At 38.1% G+C, this 23,335-nt stretch overlaps 1 protein-coding gene across 9 annotated transcripts in view; it reads right to left on the bottom strand.

Annotated features, from left to right (window-relative positions):
• Positions 1-23,335, bottom strand: part of KLHL13 (kelch like family member 13) — a 185,527-nt gene that overhangs the window by 67,253 nt on the left and 94,939 nt on the right. For 2 of the 9 annotated variants that reach the window (XM_070067101.1, XM_051827329.2), the window contains one exon: positions 1,679-1,744. The exons of 6 other annotated variants lie outside the window; for them this stretch is intronic. In XM_070067101.1, coding sequence (XP_069923202.1) covers positions 1,679-1,744 — 66 coding nt within the window. Of the gene's footprint in view, positions 1-1,678; positions 1,745-3,457; positions 3,534-23,335 lie in introns of those variants that run through there. One more of the 9 variants, XM_002720246.5, reaches the window with a different exon arrangement.

Below are 23,335 nucleotides of genomic sequence, written 5' to 3'. Positions count from 1 at the left end.
TTTGTCAACTAAAATGTGTTTGTTCCATTTGAGGCTTCCTTAGTACATCAGTCATCACTGACAATGTGTAGACTCCTTGAACATAATGAATACCCAAACCCATGAACACACTGTGCTTAGCCCAAAACCCCTAGAGAGGAGGTGCATGCATGTTGAATTAGTTCAATCACCATACTGAGAACTGATGACTGCTAGAAGTTACAAATATGTAAAAGAACACGTGTTCCCCAGCTACACAGTCCTCACTATATAATTGGGCACTCTGGATATTCACATATGAAATACAAAGTGAGCATAGATATATTGCTAAGCTAAAGCCTTACCTATCTAGGGCCCTGGATAGCCTAGTCAATTTTTACATAAATTAGTTTAAAATAAAAACAACTGGGAGGCAGTAACTATGAAAAATCAAAATCTACTTATTATTCATATTTTGGTGGAAATCTTTCTGCCCTTTAACTTCTTCAAGTCAAAATGGATACAAGTTTGTAAAAAAAAAAAAAAAAACTTATAATCACCATAGTGTGCAATAGCTACTGTGACATACTTTAGATATAGATACCAATACAGCAATGTGTGCAAATAATACCTATAATTCCAAATCCCTGCCTTTCCCTCAGCCCCCACTTCCCTGACTCATATGCTTTGACATTGAACCCACATAATGCTGAGCCGAAAGTGCCTCTTTTATTGTGTGTGTACACACACACATACACACATATGATTTTATATATATATACTATATACTGTACTATATATCTCAAGGTATCTATATCTATCTATCTAAATAAATATCAATAAAAAGTTTTATATAAGGAAAGCAGAGGCTCTCAAATATTAATGTGCTGAGAGTCACGTGATTTGAATACTTAAAATATAGAAACCTGGAGGTGGAATCCAAGTACTCCAACTGATAATCATGCCAGACCTACTAAACTTTGAAAAAGGCTGCTTTGAAATCAAATTGGCTATGCCCTGCTCAAGATACCCCAGCTATTGTAAGATTGTGTTTACCCCTCAGGCCCTGGCCTGCCTTGGTGTATCAGCATTGGCTGCTCACCATCAACTGTCTAACCAAACTGTCCATGGCCATTATCTTACTCTCCCACACTCGAGATCCTTCTAGGTCTGAAAACAAGGTCTCCAACTGGCAGGCAGATAGGCACAGAGGCAGACAGATGCAATGTGTGAAAAGGTAAGGTGCAGGAATTAGAAAACAAAAGTAAATTATAGTGACTGTGCAATACAGAATCAAAAGTTACAAATCTGCTTCAAGCTTTTTCTACGAAGAATGCAAAAGAGCCAAGCTCGAGCTAGGCGCCTGTGGTACAATCACAAATCCATCACTAATTAGCTTCACAACCTCCAGTGTTATCTTCCCTCATCTGTAATATAGGAAAAATGCTACTTTCTTTGCCTATCTCATAGCAATGCTATGAAAACCAAATGAACTTATATTTGTGAAAGCACATTGGAAAATATAAAGCATAATACAATAATGTGTGGAATTTTTAACAGCATAATTTGTGTATGTTTTCATAATAAACAAAGTACCCTAGACATTACTGAAATTCTGCTCAATAACTTAATGTCTTCTAGTATCTCAGGGTCTTTTATGAAAATAAATTCTCATTTTTTGAAACAAAAGGCAGAGGAAAATGCAGACCCTTGGACATACCCTGAAGTTGATTTTTTGAATATATCCTTGAAATCGGCTTGTTTTAAAGACAACTGCCTCCGTCTCCTGAAAGTGGAGTGGAACAAAGATCTGGTTAATTGTGACTTTATTAGAGTTGGTTCAAAATTTCCAAAGCATACCCTGAAAATATTTTAACCATAAATTTATGAACCATATTTATAAGTCTTGAACAGTTAAGATCACCCCAAAAATATACACTTATGTAAATTAACTTTTGAAAACCTTAAGTAGAAAACTTAAAGATTCTATTTGTTTTCAGAAGCTGTCTTAATCTTTCAGAAACTCTAGAATAAAGACTGACAGTTAAGTACAACACTTAATTGCACTTGATCTAAAAAACTAACTTAGACACCTATGGACAGAGAGAAATGCTTTTCCAGTAAATACATATTTGCACCTCCAAATGATGTGTCATTTTTGAGCTTTTTAAGTCTAAAGGTCAATTCTTAGCTGATGTACTGCTTTGCCAAAAAATAAATAAACAAACAAACAAACAACAACAAAAACCCTGAAAGCCAATGACACACATTCCAAGCTTTCGGAGAACAGATGGCTAATGTTCATACAGGTTCATTTACTACCAATTTTCTGATTTTCATAATGCTTGTAATTAATATAAACATGAATAGATGTACCATCTCCTAACCAGAAGATTGGGTTTGTGTGGAGTTCTATCATATATCTAGCTATTTTGGGCTAGTACAAAAGCAATGGTGGACAGATGTACTTCTAGTACTGCCTCAGGAATGCAGTTTTAAAAATAGAGACTACTACAGAAGCACTGCAGTATATGCTGTCAACAGTTAACTCTTAAAAAATTAAAGTGTGCTGGCAGATGTTTGGGGAGCTCTAACACAGAATTTAATATATTTACATTATTTCATTTACATCGTTATGAGTTTAAAGGAAGTAAACATTAGCCTTATCTAGCAGTTTCTTCAAAATAAAATGTTATGCTTTTTTCTGGGTCATTTCACAAGCACTATTGCATTATTAAAGTCATAAGTCAATCAAAGTCACAGTCTAACAGTATCTTTAAAGACCTTGACCAATATCTTATCCAAAATGTTGTCTTAAATATAATGACTTCCTATTTTGGGAAAAGGTAGGTAGCAAGAATTTTATTTCTTTTTTTGAATGATAAATCCAAAACAGCATCTCCTTAATGAAAATAGTATTTCAGTCTACTTTCAAAATGCTATACACACAAAAATTATTCTTGAAAGATAAAAACTACAAGAGGTTAAATTCATATTTGTCATGGCTTAGCATTAAGCCTCGCTGAGCAAATAATAATTACATTATTTCTTTGCTTAAAAGACATTAAAATATCTTTAACTACAGCTTATTTTATATTCCTATTAATATTATTCGTTTTCTTTGTGTTTTGAAGACTAATCTGGTGTGCCACCTTCTGGTAACTGAGTGAAATTATGTATTTCTACACAAGTCACTATTCTTTATTTTAACTTTGTAAATATGTATATACATTTCTTAATCTGCATTACATGTAAGATATATAAATATACCTATATCATAGTTTGAAGGAAAATAAAATTTCCTCAGAGATTTTGTTAAAATCAAGCTTTATACATGCTTCCTATGATTTTTACATGGTTACCAATATGTCTCCTGAATTCTACAATACATATAAAATTGATTTTTGTATACCGCTTCACAGCCAATATGAAAATCACAGGCTTGCTATTTTACTGAATAAGTAGCAGCAGTAAATAAAGGAAAAGAAATGTCTCTTACCAATAAGCCCATTTTTCTCTTAAGGTTTGAACTCTCATCATTTGTCATGTTCTTGTGGATCCCTCTCTCATCAAATTCTCTGGAGTTTTAAAGTTAAGAGCTGTGATGCACAGCTAGGCTCTGCTACATAGTAGCGCACCCCAGTGTATCTGACTGGTATAGCACTTCTGTTGTAGCTCCCAAAAGCAGGAACGGCTTTTACACATTCAAAAACCTGTGCACTGCACACCTTTCCTTGAGAGGAAACTGTAGTCAGTGTAGTTGACCTATTTATGTTTCGTGTCTAAATTCCTGATCAGATTTGAAAATGAGGATCACATGAACATTTAGTTCCAGTAAACTGAAGAGGAAAACAGAGTTCATCTTTACATTAGAGGTGGGGATGACACAAATACTAATACCAGGAGGTCTGACTTAGAAAAACACACACTTATCTAAAAGTAACCCTGTTTTCCCAAGGGTCACTGTTTTGTTATTTGTCTTATTATCTTTATCAACTTTAACATTTGCCTTTCTCTTGCCCATAGTTGGCAGTCACTAAGTCCTATCTTTTTTCTTTGATTAATTTTCCAGGAAATCTACCCCATACTGTTTTTATAAACAAATGAGCTACTTCAATAAAACACACATAACCAGTCTCCCTGAATCTCTCATCTTTAATCCATTCATTATAATTTTTTATATTTCTCTTTTAAAATAAAATTACATACAATGCAAATTAAGTGTTCAGTGAATACTGTATTCAACAAATATTTGCTGAATTAACTACATATTTAGCTACTGTGCTATGTGGTATGGACACAAAGGTGAACAAGACACAATTTCTTGCTCTCAGGAAGCTCATAATTGAGTGAGCGAGGCCGACATGTACTCTGATAGCATAATTCAGTGCAGACACTTTAGTGTTATCTGTCCATAGTTCTACAGAAGCAACAGGACAACAAAAATACTGAAGTGACCGGAGGCTGAAGAAATGAGGCACTCATCAGGTGCACTCTAAGGTAGCCTGTGAAGAGATACAGAAACCTGAGGGGGTACAACACACTTGGAAGCATCAGTAAAGTCTTCAACAGAACTTTGAAAGAAGATACATAGTGGTGATGACAGTGGATTGATTTTAAGGTGCCCAGAAATTATATCACTGAAAACCATATATACCAGTGAAGAGGTTTAGATTTTATCCTACAGGCCATAAGAAATCATTTGTTGTATGAATAGATCAAAGAATTAATCAAGCAGCTAAGCCCAGAACTAAGAATTTACTAGATGCTGGCTCCCAACTTTCCTATTCTCTATTGTAAAAGTTTGCTTTGTTATTTCTCACTTTTACTCCAGAGGTCCTTTAGGGATGAAATCTCTGCCCTAATCCACTCTTCTGAAGTCAAGCAATCTTCCCAGACTCAGCTCAAATTCCATTCTTTTCAGTAATGTCAGCATGGTAATTTGAGTCCACAGATATTTTAAGATTCTTCCATTATAGGGACTGCGCATTATTCCTGACATTTAGCACGCAATATCCAAGAAACATTTTTTGATCCCTTGTCCATACAGTGAAATAGGAAACAGGATAGTGAAAAATCACACTGTGGTCAAGGTCACAACCTGAGAGTAAGTGGGCCCAAGGAAGACCACCTTCCCACCCTTCACAGTTTACACTAACTTTAGGAACTACCTTTACCACACCTAAGCTGAAAATGAAAGGATGTGAATTGTAAAGAGACCTAGACCTCTATTGGAAAGCAATTCTACAATACTATGCAATGCTGCTGCTGTATATATCACAGCTTTGGTTCAAAAAGTCCACAGAATTAATGAGGAAGGGATACCAATGGAATGTCTGAATAATGGAGCTGTGACCTTTGGAAAAATAGAGCTGCACATGGGGAAAAGCTGTGATAATGGTTTACTACTTCTAATAAACCAAAAGAATTTGCCTGTAAGTCCACATAAGAAACAAAAGGAATTGATGAAGATGAAAAAATGAGATGGGAGAGTCAAGAAGACTTAAAATCTCCAAGGATGGGCTAAGGGAGAAAAATTAAGTGTAAGAAGAAGGTGTTAATAAGGTTGGCTGGAAGACTGATCCAGGACAAAAAGCTATATCAGAGACACATGTTCTTGGGTACAGATATCCAGTGTTCTCTCCCAAAGGAATCACATCCCATTATGATAAATGTCAAATACTAGGCACTAAAGTTTTTGCTGATTTTGGCATTTAGCATTCAACTTTGTCTCATCATTTTTATGTATGCACAAAATCCTACATTTATGCAACGAAGCAAAAACCATCATGCTTTCATTTACGTAGACAATAAAAAATCTTTTCATCTTAGCCAACCATTTTATGTTAAAGTAGGTTAAGAGGCTACTGCCAATAATCTCAAAAAGTAGTTAATACTTGAAAATATTCACTCAATGACTTAAAATGTCCCAAATAAAAGCTGTCTACACTTTCCATCTTTTTTATTGAGTGCAAAAACTGACTAGTTTGCTTTCCACTGACGTGTAATGAAAAAAAAATCAAATACACAAAAGATGTAGAATGTGATTTTGGAAATGTACCACATTTTCCCAAGTAATCTTCAAAAAAGGCCATCCTTAGTTGGGACATAAACATGACTTAATCCACCAGGTCTTGAGAGGAATGTTTTAAAACTATGTATCAATGTTATCATAGATTTTAAAACAAGGAGAAAATAAGCCAGACCATTTCCTCATTTCATTTTGTGGAAAACAGAGCAATTGCAAGAGCATTTCCATCAGGCCTGGCAGAAACACAGCAACAAACATTGTATATTATATTTTGGTTAGAATAGGTATTTTATTCAAATTGGCATAACTAGTTCATCTCCAAGTTGTAAGAGGAGAAAAGGGGAGGAGAAAACTGCTACTTGTAAGTCCATAAGAAAGTGTCTTAATATGAGTGATTGGGATGACAAGGTCTAATATAGTCTACCACAAATAATTCACTTACATTCAATCTAAAACTTCATTGTGTTATCTCACCAATAGTGATACTCTTCCAGTTTCTTCTGGTGTATGTAAAATGGCTCAGGCATGATGAGTTAAGTGGTTTATAGAGTTTTCTGCCCTGCTGAAATACCCATGGACGAAAACTTTTAAGAACCATTGGTCTAAAGAGGTGTTTGTCAAGGGTTTTTATATTTGAAGCAATCACTCATATTCCTATAGTCCAGAAGTTCACATTTAAGAAAAAATTATCAGCTTTCTGTAGTATTACCACTAAGCCTAATGGGCAAGATGGGGTCAAAGGAAAGAAAATAAACAGGAATATCTTTTGCAGCTACCAATACCTACTGCCACCATGGTTACTGGATTAGGAAAAATGTCAAAGGAAGCCAAAATCTTAATACAAGTTTCTAGCTATAGTGAAAATCTGAAAATGGCCAATGTACACACCCTAAACACTGGGAAGCTTAAAATTAAATCATGCTAGTTAGGAAATATAGAAATAAGCTACATGTAGTGTCAAAGACACAAGGGCAGACATAGGGAGTTAATGAGGAAGAATATTTCTACTTGTCAACTACTTTTCAACTTAATTCTCCAACCTAAGTACTCCACAAACTAATTACTTATTTTATTTTAATTTTTATTCATTTACTTCAGAGGCAGAGAGACAGAGGGAGGGAGAGAGACAGAGACAGACAGAAGGAGAAAGCTCAAATCTGCTGGTTCACTCTCCAAACGCCTGCAATGGCTGGGCCTAAGCAATGCCAAAGCTGGGAGCCACAAACTCAATCTAGAACACTTACATGGGTGGCAGGGACCAGGACTTGGGCCATCTTCTACTGCCATCACTGCTGTTTCACAGTGTCTGCCTTAGGAGAAAGCTGGAATCAGGAATAGAGTTGGGCATTGAACCCAGGTACTCTGATGTGGTACATGGGACATCTGCCCCAATTATGCTTTAAATGTCACTTGAAACCGTGCCAGAATTCTATATAAAAGACTTTATTATATCTCATAATTTTATGGATCTCATTTTCATTTTTAACTTTATCTGGAGATAGACAATGCAGGCATTAATATTTCCATTCTTACCAGGGAAGAAACAGAGTTGTCAAATGACTTGGCTCAATGATACAGCAGCTGAGAGAATTGGAAAACAAGAATCCAGGTCCCCTGGCATCTAATTCAGTGTTTGTCAGTCACCTCCATATTGTATTCATATTTACTTCAGGGAAAAATGATAGATATTATTCCTAAACACACACACACACACACACACACACACACTGCTCCCCTAAAAGATCGTCACACTAATTGTGGGAAAGGAATGGCTGGAAGAATGGAGAAACAGGGAATAGCTCATGGATGCTATAGGATGGCTATTGACAAGAGCTTCAGAATGATCAACCTATTCCTGTGCCAGAAATACCTCCCCAACGCAATTTGCAGAGTTTCCTATCATCCATCATTTAGCAACATTTTAGTGAAGACCTCAAACATGTCATACTCGCTCATGCCTCAGTGGTTTCATGTATGATTCCACTTCAAATAGTCTGTCCTCCTTGTCAACGAAGCCAACTTCTAGTCACGCTTAAGTTTTATGCAACATTCTTCTAGGAAACCTTCCTTCTCATAGCAACTCAGGCGCTCAGGTTTTCCGTCCTCCCGCGGTACTGTAAATAATTACAGCTCCAGTCACTTTGGATTATTATTGTTTCTGTGCCTCCCTAGGCTAGAAACTCCTGAAAGCTTTTATTATACCTTACTCAGTTTCTGTCACACAGTAGTCTTAAATCACGGGAGGCAATTTTGGTAAAATTTTGGTAAAATCCAATCAGCAAAGGTAGGTTCTGCCCATCTCCATGACTAAGTACACTTTTCTGATGATAATCAAACAACAATTATTAAAATACCTTATTCTTTCCAAACCAAGACATAAATTATAATAAATAAATAAAAGGCATGGGCATTTGGTGTGGTATTAAATTGCCTGTATCGTTGGGGCTGGTGCTGTGGTGCAGCCGGTTAATGCCCTGGCCTGAAGCGCCAGCATCCCATATGGGTGTCGGTTCTAGTCCTGGCTGCTCCTCTTCCAATCCAGCTCTCTGCTATGGCCTGGGAAAGCACTAGAAGATGGCCCAAGTCCTTAAGCCCCTGCACCCACGTGGGAGACCCGGAAGAAGCTCCTTTCTCCTGGCTTTGGATCGGCGCAGCTCCAGCCATTGCGGCCATCTAGGGAGTGAACCAGCGGATGGAAGACCTCTCTCTCTATCTCTACCTCTCTCTGTAACTCTTTTAAATAAATAAAAATAAATCTTTAAAAATATTGCCTGCATCATGTATCAGAGTGCCTGGGTTCGAGTCCCAGCTCTACTTCCAATTACAGCTTCTTGCTAAACCTTCAGAGGCAATGGTGATGGTTCAAGTAGTTAGGTTCCTGCCACCTGGGATACCTGGATTGAATTCTTGACCCTTGGCTTTGGCTTGGCCCAGCCCTGCCTGTTGTGGACATTTGGGAGTGAAACAGTAGATGAAAGATACCTGTAGCTTTGTCTATTTCTGTGTCCCTCTCTTCTCTCTGCCTGGCAAATATAAATACATACATTTTCAAAAGAAATAAATAAAACATTTCAATTGCAAACAGTATACTTAAATGGTTCCTCTTAATGTTTACATTTGTCTCTGCTTGGCAGGGTCCCCATCATAGTAGGTACACAAGACTTTATGGTAGATGGATGACTGCAGAATTGAACTGAGCAAGGGAAATTCTTAGCTAGAATAAGGAAGGGAAACACCAGTAAACAGTGACCTAAGTAATCTAAGTAAAGGTAGCACTGGTAAAGCTAGAAAGATAATAAAGAAAACATATTATTGGTTTATCAACCACCTAGACAAATGAATATTGAAAAATGAAAACCGTATCTCCAAAAAACAGACATCCCTATAGATAACTAATTGATAAAGATAAAAGTATATTCTTTGAAATGCTAGATTTTATTAAAGTATTGTTTCATGCAGTGATAATAAAAGATCAAACCACAAAATCCAATTTTCATAACCACTGTCCCACCAGATGGAACAAAAAGAAAATAACAAATCTGACCAAGCAAGCCACTGCACATCACCAATACCTAGTAATATAAATGGTTATCAGTCAAGAGTAAAGTATACAAATGTAAAAACCAGAAGAGCCAATGCTAATAAGCCCCTTTAACTTTCAAAATAGAGACAAACATAAATGCTTGATTAAAGACCTATGAATTCTTTTCCAATGAGAGAATTACAACTTAGACCTAAGAAAATGTCTCAACTCTCTATTTCTTTTTTTTTTTTAATTTTTTGACAGGCAGAGTGGACAGTGAGAGAGAGAGAGAGACAGAGAGAAAGGTCTTCCTTTGCCGTTGGTTCACCCTCCAATGGCCGCCGCGGCCGGCGCACCGCGCTGATCCGACAGCAGGAGCCAGGAGCCAGGTGCTTTTCCTGGTCTCCCATGGGGTGCAGGGCCCAAGCACCTGGGCCATCCTCCACTGCACTCCCTGGCCACAGCAGAGAGCTGGCCTGGAAGAGGGGCAACCGGGACAGAATCCGGTGCCCCAACTGGGACTAAAACCCGGTGTGCCAGCGCCGCTAGGCGAAGGATTAGCCTAGTGAGCCGCGGTGCCAGCCTCAACTCTCTATTTCACACCACTAGCTAGCCTCTCCCATTATTCAGACTGGCAAATTAGAAATATCAAACAAATCAACATAATGAAAGTATAAAGAATAAGAGAAAACAGGATTCCCCAAGAAAAACAGCATATTTATAAAATGGCTTAATATATACAAAATAGGGAGTGATGGTGGAGGCTGTTTCAGCTGTGAGAGCAAACTGCTACAGATCATAAATGTCTATCTCTGGTGTGTTCTGGGGTACAATTAGAAGTTCTGGAGTTTTTTATTAAAAGGAAAAAAGGAGTGATCTTACAAAAAAAAGTTGTATTTTGTGACACTGGACTTGAATTTGGGGACATATAAATATACTGTATACTCCCTTATGGGCTAGTTGGAAATGCAAGAATCATAAAAACCTCTAGGAGTCTTGATCCTAAAGGAAGATTGTCACAGAATCCACAGAGACAGTCATATTTCAGAGAACAGACACTAACATTTAAAGGAAGAGGGTCAAAGACAATGAAAATTAGTAGCCACAAATAGGATTCTGTATGAATCAATAACAAGCCAAGATTAAACTTGACAGCCTATCACTTTTAATCAAAAATTTAGAATTAATTATGACTGGGGTAGGCACTGTGGTGCAGCAAGTTAAGCCGCCACTTGGGACACATGTATGCCATATCAGAGTGCCTAGTGCCTGGTTTAAATCTTGGCTACTCTGTTTCCAATCCAGCTCCCTGATAATGTGCCTGGGAGGCAGCAGATGATGGTCAAAATACTTGGGTCCCTTATACTCATGTGGGAGTTCCAGATGGAATTTCTGGATCTTGGCTTTTGCCTGGCCCAGTTTCAGCTGTTGGGTGCATTTGGGGAATGAACCATCGGAAGGAAAATCGCTCTGTCACCCTTTCAAATAATTTATAAAAGAATCAATTATACCTTTCTTATATGCTTTCAACATCTCAATCTTCTATGCAAATATCTTCCATGACTACTTATTTGTGTGGATATATTCAGACTCCACTTTCAAGGGCCCCTCAACCTTAGCCTCACTTTTTCTATTCAACTCCTATTTTCCATGACAGGTAGTAACAGATTTGTACACAATCGAAACCACAGAACTGCCACAAAGCTGTGTTTTTTTTTTTTTACTTACATAACTTGCACCTTATAGTCAACCTGTAGAGAGGAATACTTGTACACAGGAACAATTTGGGGCCAATCATTGGAGAAATAGGAAAATTAGGCAAAGCTCTCAGTCAAGGCTTTTCCTGACTCCAAATATCTTCTACAGCAGAATGCTCTCCAATCCTCAACTCCACAGCTCACACTGTTTGCTCTGAACTACTGCCAAATCTTCCAGAAATTACAGGCTCATTTGAGCTAACAAGAAGGCTCTTAAAATTATAATAAGTACAGTTGCCAGGATGAGGTGGTTATTGATTATTCACACAGTGGAGTGAATGAGTTCAGTCAAGTCTCTTTAAACAGCAAAGAGCTGTTGTCCTTCAAGAACTAGGTAAACAGGAGGTGTGACAGAACCTTTGGAACCTTAGCAACCCTATATGCAGAGATATTTCAAGGAAGTTACCTGCAGGGGGCCTTGGGAGATAGAGAAATTATTCTGTAAAGAGAGAGAGAAATGAGGCATTTGGCCCTGTGATTCAGATGCTACTTGGGATGTCCGCATGCTATGGAGAACTATGGAGAGCCTAGTGTCCAGTTCCAACTCCACTTCTAATTCTAGTTTCCTGCTAATGTACTATCAGCGGGGCAGCAGGTCATGACTCATGTACTTGAATCCTTGCCACCAAGCCATCTGGGGTGTGAACCAGCAGATGAGCAGATGCAATCTCTCTCTCTCTCTCTCTCTCTCTCTCTCTCTCTCTCTCTCTGTGTGTGTGTGTGTGTGTGTGTGTGTCTTTCAAATAGACTTAAAAATAGAGAAACTGAGATGAACAAAGAAATTGAGATGTGCAAAGTTTGTAGAAAAGATCCAAGAAGAACAACAGTCAACTTCCTCCAATAGTCTGTCTTATAACTCCAAATCCACTGTGCCTTTTTATTTTATTTTTTTTTTTTGACAGGCAGAGTAGACAGCGAGAGAGAGAGACAGAGAGAGAAAGGTCTTCCTTTGCCGTTGGTTCACCCTCCAATGGCCGCCGCAGCCGGGGCGCTGCGGCCAGCGCACCTCGTTGATCCGATGGCAGGAGCCAGGTACTTCTCCTGGTCTCCCATGGGGTGCAGGGCCCAAGGACTTGGGCCATCCTCCACTGCACTCCCTGGCCACAGCAGAGAGCTGGCCTGGAAGAGGGGCAACTGGGACAGAATCCGGCGCCCCGACCAAGACTAGAACCTGGTGTGCCGGCGCCACAAGGCGGAGGATTAGCCTAGTGAGCCACGGCGCCGGCTCACTGTGCCTTTCCTGACCTCCTACTCCTAGGCCCTAGAGCCCAGACTGGCACTGTCCATGGGATAATGGACTACTTCAATAGTTTTAATCTAGTATATTTGGGCTGGGCCACAAACCTCAACACCATGTATAGTATGAGTCTTGTCCAAATGAAAAATTTGCAAATAAAACTTTAAAACACACCCAATTTATAAATTGACAACTATGTGTACCTTTCAATATTTACCTCTCCCTAATACCACCACACATACAAACACACACATTGCATTTGGTATCTTCTGTATTTTGCAGATGCTACATGATTTTTCTTTCAGCATCCATTCAACTCATAAAATGTTTCCCTTACAGATTGTGGTTGCCTCTCCTTTCACACAAGTCTGCTTGTCTTTAAATTCCAAGTTAAGCTCTATCTTTTTGAGGTCTAATTTGATTCCCCCAACACTCAACAAATGACACTTTCTTCTAAATCCTAGCAGCACTTACCCCATGATGTTCACAGTGCTTTGTCATTATATGTGTTCACTTAAATGAAATGCTTCCCAAATAAAAACTGAAGCTAACCTTCGATAGGCAGAGGACATTCATTCACCCCACCCCCTAAGAATTTAATTATCATCTACTTTGTACCAGGGGCTGTGTTGCAGCTGGGAAAGTAAAGATGAGTAAATTCAGTTCCCCACCTTCAAGGTGGTCACAGCCCAGGGAACATCAAGTACAATCACAGTGCTATAAGAGATGTGCTATAATTGTAATGTGATCCAGATGAAATAAATGTACATGGAGAGCCTTAACAAGATGAGGGTAGTATATCAGCAAATGTTTCACAGAGGTGACACCTGAGCTGAGAGCCAAAGATGAATCAGGAGTGTGTTGGCAGTCAAGTGACGTAGAGGGGATGAGTGGGGGAGGGTGACGGTAGAAAATTAGTTAAGGCATAGCCGCAGATATGACAAGATAAGGTCTTATACTAAGGCACTGGTGGCAGGGAACATTTAATAGGATCATCAGCAGCTCGAATGGACAGAATTTACTGACTAGAAATGATGACAACACTGACATTTGCTCATCGCTTACCATGTGCACAGCATTGTTATAAATGCTTCATCTACCTAATCATTTAATTGATTTGCAATTTATAATGGAGGCAACATTAATACCTGCATTTTACAAAAGAGGAAACTAATACAGAAAAATCATGTGACATGAAAAAAATTTGAAAAACGCATTTGAATTCCGTCTAGATCAGGAGCCCACAGTCTTCAGCCATCTAGTTCACTGTCTTCAAATGTGAGGTTGTTAGGGAGCAAAGAACCCAGGATGACTGCAAAGCTATTGAGAGGCAGAGAGGGCCCTAGGACACAGTATCTGAATATACAGTCTATAGTTTTATTAACTATTTTCTGTTCCCTGTCCCTAACTTCAAAAAAAGCAAATTTCTTTCCAAAATGGTACCCAACCAATCTCCCATTCCACAAATCAACAGGGATTTTCCTTGTGTTTACACTTTAATTTACCCCCTATATATACTAGCATTTTTTTATTAAGATTTACTTATTTATTTATTTATTTATTTGAGAGACGGAATGACACAGAGAAGGGGAGGCAGAAAAAGAGGGGAAGAATGGGGAGAAAGAGGAAGACTTGAGTAGGAGTTGGGGGCAGGGGGGGAAGAGAGAGAGAGAGAGAGAATGAATGAATGAATGAATGAATCTATCTTCCATCCACTGGTTTCTTCCCCAGATGCCTGAAATAGCCAAAGCCAGGACAGCCCAAAGCCAGAAGCCTGGAATTCCTTCTGGGTGTCCCACATGCATGGCCTGGACCCAAGAACTTGGGCCATTATCTGCTGCTGACCCTGATGAATTATCAGGAAGCTGAATTAGAAGCAAAGGAACCAGACTTGAACTGGCATTCTGATATGGGAAGCAGGCATCCCAATCATTGGCTTAACCCATCATGCAACAATGCCCACTGCTAGTATTTGCTTGAATGGTACTCACAATTAAACAGGTAACAGGGGGCCAGCACTGTGCATCCCATATGGGTGCCAGTCCAAGTCCTGGCTGCTCCTCTTACAATCCAGGTTTCTGCCTATAGCCTAGGAAAGCAGTGTAAGATGGACCAAGTACTTGGGCCTCTGCACCTACATGGGAGACCAGGAAGAAGCTCCTGGTTCCTGGCTTCGGATTGGCTCAGCTCCAGCTGTTGTGGCCATTTAGGGAGTGAATCAGCTGCTGGAAGACCTCTATCTCTGTCTCTCCCTCTTTCTGTACCTCTACTTCTCAAATAAATAAATAAAATCTTAAAAAAAAAAAATAAACAGGTAACCGGGCCGGTGCCGCAGCTCACTAGGCTAATCCTCCGCCTGCAGCACCGGCACCCTGGGTTCTAGTCACAGTCGGGGCACCGGTTCTGTTCTGGTTGCCCCTCTTCCAGACCAGCTCTCTGCTATGGCCCGGGAGTGCAGTGGAGGATGGCCCAAGCGCTTGGCCCTGCACCTGCATGGGAGACCAGGAGGAAGCACCTGGCTCCTGCCTTCGGATCGGCACAGCGCCGGTCATATCGGCCATTTAGGAGGTGAACCAACGGAAGGAAGGCCTTTTTCTCTGTCTGTCTCTCTAACTCTGCCTGTCAAAAAAATAAAATAAAATAAAATAAAAATAAACAGGTAACCGATCTTGACCTCAGTCTGTCTGTCCTCTGTTTCATACTTGGCACATTCAGCCTAGGCTTAGAATTATTTATAGATGTGGCTTATCACCTTTACACACATCTTGTTCAATTTTGATGAATAGCTACCAGTATCCAATATGTACCTAATAAAAACTAATTGGCTTGAACAGATAATACAACATTTCTTGAAGTCTTACCATTCTTAGTCATCTGTGAACTGCCTTCACTTTTCTTCTCAGTGTCACCTTATTATATAATTTCTCATTAAATCAATGCTTTAAAACATATTCATCTTAAAGAGAAAATTTGTATTGCTGCAAGTAGAAAACCGGTAAATTTACTATAAAGAGAAAGCAGCTATAAAAATAGATATATAACTCCTATAATGAGAAATTCTTGTGTACAACCTAACAACATCTCATTCCCCACATAGCACCACATTCACAATGCCATGGAGCTGGCTTTTGTGAGTTTTGTTGAGGTGAAATTCATGTAACATAAAATTAATTGAGGTAAACAATTCGGTGGCATCGAGTGTGTTCAGAAAATTGTGGGAGCATCCCCTCTAACACCCCAAATAGCACCCATATCTATTAAGCAGTTATTCTCCATTCTCCCCTTTCCACTTTTTGGCTATTGTTAATAATGTTACCCTGAACACGGACGTGCCTACATGTTCATTTGTTTGAGTAGCAGTTTTCAATTCTTTGGGGAATATATAGGAGTGAGATTTCTAGGTCATATGGTAACTCTCTGTTGAACTGTTTAACCAACCACTTGGGTAGGTTTCATACAGCATTCTCTACATGTTTCAAAACAACACTTGTGGACTTGAAAGGTTTCACAAAACAATATATGTCTCTAAACATATGGCATCTAAGGAAGTGGTTCATTTTCATCATATTTAAGAAAACCCAAATTTCAAACAGCTCTCATCATTTTACATGATGCTTGCTTTCTCTGCAATTAGTCCTTGTATAATAGTAGCAGATGATTCATGCAATTACTATATTTGGTCTTCCCATCTATCTAAAGATACATGACTGAGTCATCAGAATCATCCCCTAATATTAACATTTTCCCCATAGTTTGCATCTCTAGATTTTAAAAATTCCATTTTTATCCATCAATACATTTGAGTTCAACAACAAAAAGAGAAAACAGCATAAATCTGATTCTAATTCACAATTATCCATACTATAAATACTTTATATATTTAAATAAAATCATTTTTCTGGAAATAGAAATTTGCTGTATCCCTAGAAAGAATGCACCAGTGCCTTCCCTGGCATGTCTGAGCACTGTATAAGTAATCTACTTTATCAAGACAAAGGGTTATTACCTACTGTAATCCTGACTTAAGCAATATTGTTCATGAAATGACAAAGGTAATATATCGGGTTTTATTTTCTAATACAGATTTAAAAAGTAACAAATCTATTCAAATTATTTTAGTTTAAATCCAGCAGCATGTTCACCAACTATAGTATTATCACCATACATCAGAAAACAATGATCAGATAGGAATTATTTTCTAAAGCTGCACAGGCTATGCTTGCATACTTCCTGCCAAAGAAACAGGAAGTTTCCATTATATCTGTAAACCAACAAAATATGGACTCATCACACACACAGACAATGTGAAACTGAAGCAGTCTTTCTAATAAATGTGAAGAAGAATCATCTGTCCTGATTTCCTAAGAGAAAGGTTAAGTGTCTTTGGTGGGCTTCTAGAAACCAAGCTGTGAAGACAAGTTCTTTAGTTAGGGCTTGCAGTTACTTGCACTTTGCAGCAGCATCCACTGGGAGATGCACTCATCCTGTGATTTGACAAGAAACTCTGCATTCAAAAAGTAATCACTTCTAATTTAAATAGGTATGCCACATTTCTTCCTTGATTCAAACAATTATGTCATCCTCTAGAATGTTCTAAGATTACTCTAGTTGCAAACAAATCATTTCCCCTTTTCAATACAGAGCTCATCATATAAACTTTCCATGTACCGAGTTCTGAAGCAAAAGGTATTTAACCACTTTTTTCAAATGTGAGCATCCATTAATATATACAAACATGAAATAACACTTGAAAAAATCTGCATAAAAATAGAATTTCCTATTTGAAGATTTTACTGTCTCTGACTCTCTGTACATAATTGGAGGAGGGTTTCATTTAATAAAAACAAATCAAACCAACAAAAATTTGTTCTCAAGCAAAATATTTTGAAAATCAGTCTAAGATATAATAATCTAAAAATTTAGGAATAAATACAAATATTAAATATGATGTTACAGCCATTTGATAAATGGCAGCTTAGATTGCTCAATATTAGGCTCTCCTTGAAATTAAACAACAAATCCACAGGCCACAATGAAGTTCTCATTCTCTGAGCTCCTGGAACTTTGTTTCCCTACTTCAGCACCTAGGACATTCAACTTCATCTAATAATTACATGTATATCTGTTTTATTAGGTTGAAAGTACCACTGCAAGTACCTCAAGCTTTCAAAATAAAATGTGCTTTAAAACTAAAATCATGCAGAAGAAAAATAATAAATACCAAGAGTATTCCCTTTTTTTATAGTGATCTACTAATTACAAAGTACTTTTGTGTCCACGATTTTGTTAATGTATTATCTTTTACATCTCTGCCAACCAAGAAAGAAATGGGACCCAGAGAGGTAGAGTGACAGTTGTTAAAGGCAAGCTGGGGTTAGAAACTAAGTTTATAAAGGCAAATGGAGGAGAAGAATAAGAAAGTACAGTGTGGAAGACATTGAGATGGAAAAGGATAAACAAATACACAGGTACTCAGAGATCCTGTGAAAAGAACTGTTCAAATTTATATGATTTTTATCACAATTTCCTATAGGGTATTTTGGATAATTTGTCTCAATTTTCAAATACAGTTACCATGGTATCACCTCTGAAGAACTGCCTTGCATTAGAGACAAGGTAACTCATGGAGACCTCTGTCTGGGTCTAATCAGGAAAGAGAACCACACAGTAATTGGAACTGGAAGAGCTGCACGTAAGGAATTATTAATTATGACAAAGGATAGGAAAACGGAATTGGAGTGAGAAGAAACTGACTTATAATAAATAAGGAGAATTCTAAAAAGTACAAGAACCACAGATACCAGGAGCAACCACTATCCCTAGGGCCTAGACAGAGCACTCAAGGACAAGCCTGCAAACCAGACCTGATCTCCAGACCTTATTCAGAGGGCACAGCAGCAAGCCAATAAAGGGCAGAGAAGTTGCTTTGGTGCTTACCTGCTGACAATTGCCAGAAACCCACCCTCTGGAACATGCCTGAAACTCAGCTGCTGGAAAGTGCCCCACCAGAAATACTGCCACAAAACTGTCTCTGGGAGGGGCACGAGAAGATACTGACTCCTGGGTGAAGGTGCTGAGCACTAGTATAGATGCCGGAGGAAAAGCTGCTGCATAAGTTCCAGGAAGCATAAAGCAAAACCTTTCCTTCCAGACTTGCCTAAGCAGCACCCTCTACTGACAAAATTTCATTACCAAGTGGCAAAGGAGCAAATATTTGAAGAATTCAGGTCTGTTCTTGCAGAGCAGACCAAAAAGAGTGAATGGGAAGTAGAGGGGCAATCAACTAATAAATGACAAATTGGTTAATAATGAAATGTTATTTTTAAGCAACAGCCAAGGCATAGCCAAGCTAGATCAAATGTTTGTTTCACAAAGTCCACTTCCTGGACAGATTTGCTAGGGTAAGAATTAGGGATGGGCATTATGGCACATGGATCAGTATCCTATATGAGAGTGCCAAGTCCCAGCTGCTCCAATTCTAATCCAGCTCCTTGCTAATGTGCCTGGAAAGGAGCTGGTGATGACTCAAGTGCTTGGGCTCCTGTGACACACATGAGAAATCTGAATGGAGTTTCTGGCTCCTGGCTTCAGCCTGACCCAGCTCTGACTGTTACAGCCATTTGGGGAATGAATGAACAGATAGAATCTCTCTCTCTCTCCCCCCCACTTCCTCCCTCCTTCTCTCTCTGTCTCTCTCTCTGCTTTTCAAATAAATCTTTTTTTAAAAAAAGAATTATTTAGCAGTGTTGCTTGGACTCCATTATTTCACACTATATACATTATTTTGCAAAATAATGGTTTTACATGTTAAAGTGGTCTCCATAAGAGTACTTTCATAGCGGCTAACTCATTTTAGGGTTGCAAGGTCAGAATTCACCATCATTTGATGGATAGGAAAATAGACTATAAACATCCAAGATTAATTAGTTAATCTAAGTTTGTGTAGCTATTTGATGGTGCCTTCCCTAAAGCAGATCAACTTCCAGGATCTTAGCATCAAACACATGCAGCCAAATGGACCTCTGAGGCTACCGATTTAAAAAATCTTAGCCTATTACAGGGAATTGTTTCATTTAGGCTGCAGCCTTCTTTCTTGCTCCAACCTCCTAAAATTGCTACAAGATGAATTTAATTTCAGTTTGCTTTGACTAAAGTATATTTTGGCAATCATGCAACATTAAAAGATTGTAACCAACAATGTATCCCCTTGCAAATAAAAGAGAGAGGTCATTATCATTGGCTAGGGATGAACATAAAAGTAAAGTTATACTCACTTCAATAACTTTCAAGGGACTGTTTTCCATGCCTTTGGATTTTGTGGGCCAGTGAAATTTGTAAACCAAAAATATTTTGGGGTCCTACAGAGGGCAGCCAACTTATTTTTCAAAGTAAGAAAATTTTAGAAGGCAACTCCTTATATACAATTTCAAAATCCAAACATTCAATAATCAAACGTACCTCTTTTTTCTTGTCTATAACTCATTTGGCAGTAGAGTCTGAATTCATCTGATTGACCTGAACTCATCTGGCAGTAAAGCCTGACCTGAAGTAGCATGAAGCCAGTCACACGCTTTCTCTCACTTAGTGCAAATATTCTTATATTTCACTGAGGAACATTATTGTAACTGATCATGTGATGTCATCTCAGACTTTGCTGGGACTGTTACATAATACATGGTATATAGACTTCATTACCTTTCTAAACTCCAAAAAGAATTTAAATTCTAAAACATATATTGTGTTGAACATTTCAGATAATTAGGACAAAGATTCACAATTTCTGATCGTCACTGTTCAATTTAAAAAAAAAAAAGGCAAAAGACCACTGTAACAACCAAAACATATTAATGACAATCTCAGAATAAGGGCTGGTCCTTTACACACTAAGGTTATCTTTCTTAAGAAAGTCACCAAATTTGATTGCTTTGCATTTCACTGCATACCTTTGATAATATCCATAACAAAGCAGTATCCATGTGGAAATCACTGCCTCTGGAAAACATTCTACTCAGATGGCTCCATACTCTAAACTTGGAAAACTTGTTGTCTTCTGAGACAAGACAATCACTAAAGGAGAGGAATGAATGAAGCCATTCTACAGCATCTGCAGGCTACAGATAGATATTTAAGGAGCAACAGAACCAGTGGTCTTGTGGAACCCATCCAATAATAGAATTTTTCATTTTTCCCCTTTGAACTGCTTTTAGTGAACAAATCAGAAAGTGTCTAGAACTCTGATACAAATTGAACTCAAAAGGTTCTTTGATTTTTAAACAACTACCACAACTGAATAAACATAAACATATAGGGACAAATACAGAATATCTGAACATACATCCTGTTTAGCAGAGGAGTGGACAAACTGAAAGGAAAATCTGCCAGAAATCATCTTTTCACATAAGAATCTTATAGATTTTTAAAATTACATGTTTCTGAATGCTGCCTATTCTCTGAACAGCTTGAAATAGTAACAAATTGAACTACCAGAATGTGTCAAATTTTATCCTAGAAAATGCTAATGAATCAAGTGCCCAACAGTTTAAGAGAAATAATTAAATTCTTTCTATAAGAGCCACCTATAAGAGCATCTATAAACAACACAATACATTATTCAATTTGACAACATTTAATGAGTCTCTACTTTGCATAAGACCCTGGGTTAGATTCAGGAAAGGAATAGCGAGATAGAAATATGTCATTTTCCTCATGGATTTCATGGTCTAGTCAGGAGAAGCTATTAAATGAATCATTATTATATGACATGTTAGGTGTTATAATAGATGTGCAATAAAATGCTCTGGAGTAGAAAAATCACATAATTCTGTTGGAGTCTGGCTTCACAGTGCTAAGATCCAGCAAGAGAAATGGCACAAAGGAGGGTCCAAATAAACTTTTTTTTAGAGGCTTTAATTAAAGAAAGATGCTATACTGCCTTCATATGTATTGTAAAATATAAACAGTGTGTGTGCCATTCAAATAAATATTTTTTTTTGAAAATTAAAGATCAGGGCTGTGAGGAAAAAGGTGACAACTTAGAAGTCAGAGTAAAGACATTGTTCTTTCCTTTCCCCTTCCTGATAAAAGCCACTGCCAAACTCACTAGTGGGCCAATTAAGATAGGCATGCCCTAGAGGGAAGGCATAGTGGATGGACATCTTTGGGGCTTGAGATATGAGGAAGGTATCCCTGTAGAAAACCAGCATCAATCTAAGCCTGGTGCAGTGAGTTGGAAACCAAACAAAAATGAGGAAGACATTCATTCAGGTAGGCCATAATTTGTGACAAGGCAATCAGAGTAAGAAAGATATTAGGAGATGGGGAGAAGCAAGGGTACATCAACAGGGCATGGGCTTCCTGTGTGGATTAGTCAAACAATGAAAGACACATTTCTTACTGTTATTGACCAACAAGTGAAAACACAGCAAGGGAAAACACTAGAATAGATTATAACTCTGAATAAAATGGGAAACTATGATTCTATAGTGATATAAATAAACATTGAAAGTTTGATGAGGAATAAGATATTTATATAATCCTAAAGTACTTCCCATCTCCCCAGAAATACTATTAATTACAAGAGAAGAAAAAGTAACTTTACTATGGGTAAGCTTGATAGACGTCACCTTAACTAAGTTTTCATTAGTAAGGGAGAACTCAAAATCAGATACCATGGATAGCATGCAATGAGAAGAATACAGAATTACACTGTAATTTCTGCTGAGGAAGCAAAGCCTAAATAAATATAATTATGAGAAACCATAAAGACTAAGACAAACTAAGGGGAATCCTAGAAAAGAATTGGCATATGATTTCAAAAGTATCAAGGTCATGAAAGACACAGAAAGACTGAGGAAATGTCCCAGGTGAAAGAAAACCAAAGAGACACTACAATTAAACACAATGCATGATTATGTACTGGAAATCTTTGCTATTAAGAACACTTTTGAGATAATTGGAAAACTCAAATGGGCTTTGATTAGAATGTATTAACGTATTAACATAAATTTCTTAAACTTGATGGTTGAATTGAGGTTAAGAAGGAGAATGTTCTCATTTATGTACACCAGAGAATTGGAGGTTGAAGTACACTGTATCAGCAACTTATACTGAAATGATTCAAGAAAAAAATGTCTGTATGGATCTTGCAATTTTTCTGTAAGTTGAAGACAACTTGCAAATAAAAATTTGGGGGCCAGTGTTGTGGCATAGTGGGTAAAGCTGCTGCCCGCAGTGTCGGCATCTCATCCCAGCTGGTTTGAGACCCAGCTGCTTCCAGCTGCTCCACTTCCAATCCAGTTCTCTGCTAATGTGCCTGAGAAAGCAGAAGAACATGACCCAAGTCCTTGGGACCTTGCACCCATGTGCGAGATCCAGAAGAAGCTCCTGGCTCCTGACTTCAGCATGGCCCAGCTCTGGCCATTGCAGCCATTTGGGGAGTGAACCAGAGGGTAGAAGGTTTCTTTCTCTCTGTCTCTCTCTCTCTCCCTCACTCCTCCCTCCCTCCATCCCTCTGTCTCTTCCTCTGTGTAATTGTTTCAAATAAATAAATCTTAAAAAAAGAAAAAATTGTAAGGGAAAATGGTATCATAAATTTGGATACATGCATACATGCAACGCTTAAGTTGCAGCTGATGAAAACAACAATTTCAAAAGCAAGCAACATTTGTGTGTTTAAGTTCCAGACAGTGCTTTAAGCATTTCATAAGCAAATTTTTTACAATACTACATAAACAGGAAAGGGAACACAGAAAGACACCCTTGATTATATTAAATAGAAAATGGAAATTCAAAATAGAATTTATAAGCTAAATCTATTTTATAAAAATAAT

This window comes from Oryctolagus cuniculus, chromosome X (assembly GCF_964237555.1).
Source record: "Oryctolagus cuniculus chromosome X, mOryCun1.1, whole genome shotgun sequence".
NCBI lineage: Eukaryota > Metazoa > Chordata > Mammalia > Lagomorpha > Leporidae > Oryctolagus > Oryctolagus cuniculus.
This window is presented reverse-complemented; position numbering and strand designations above follow the sequence as displayed.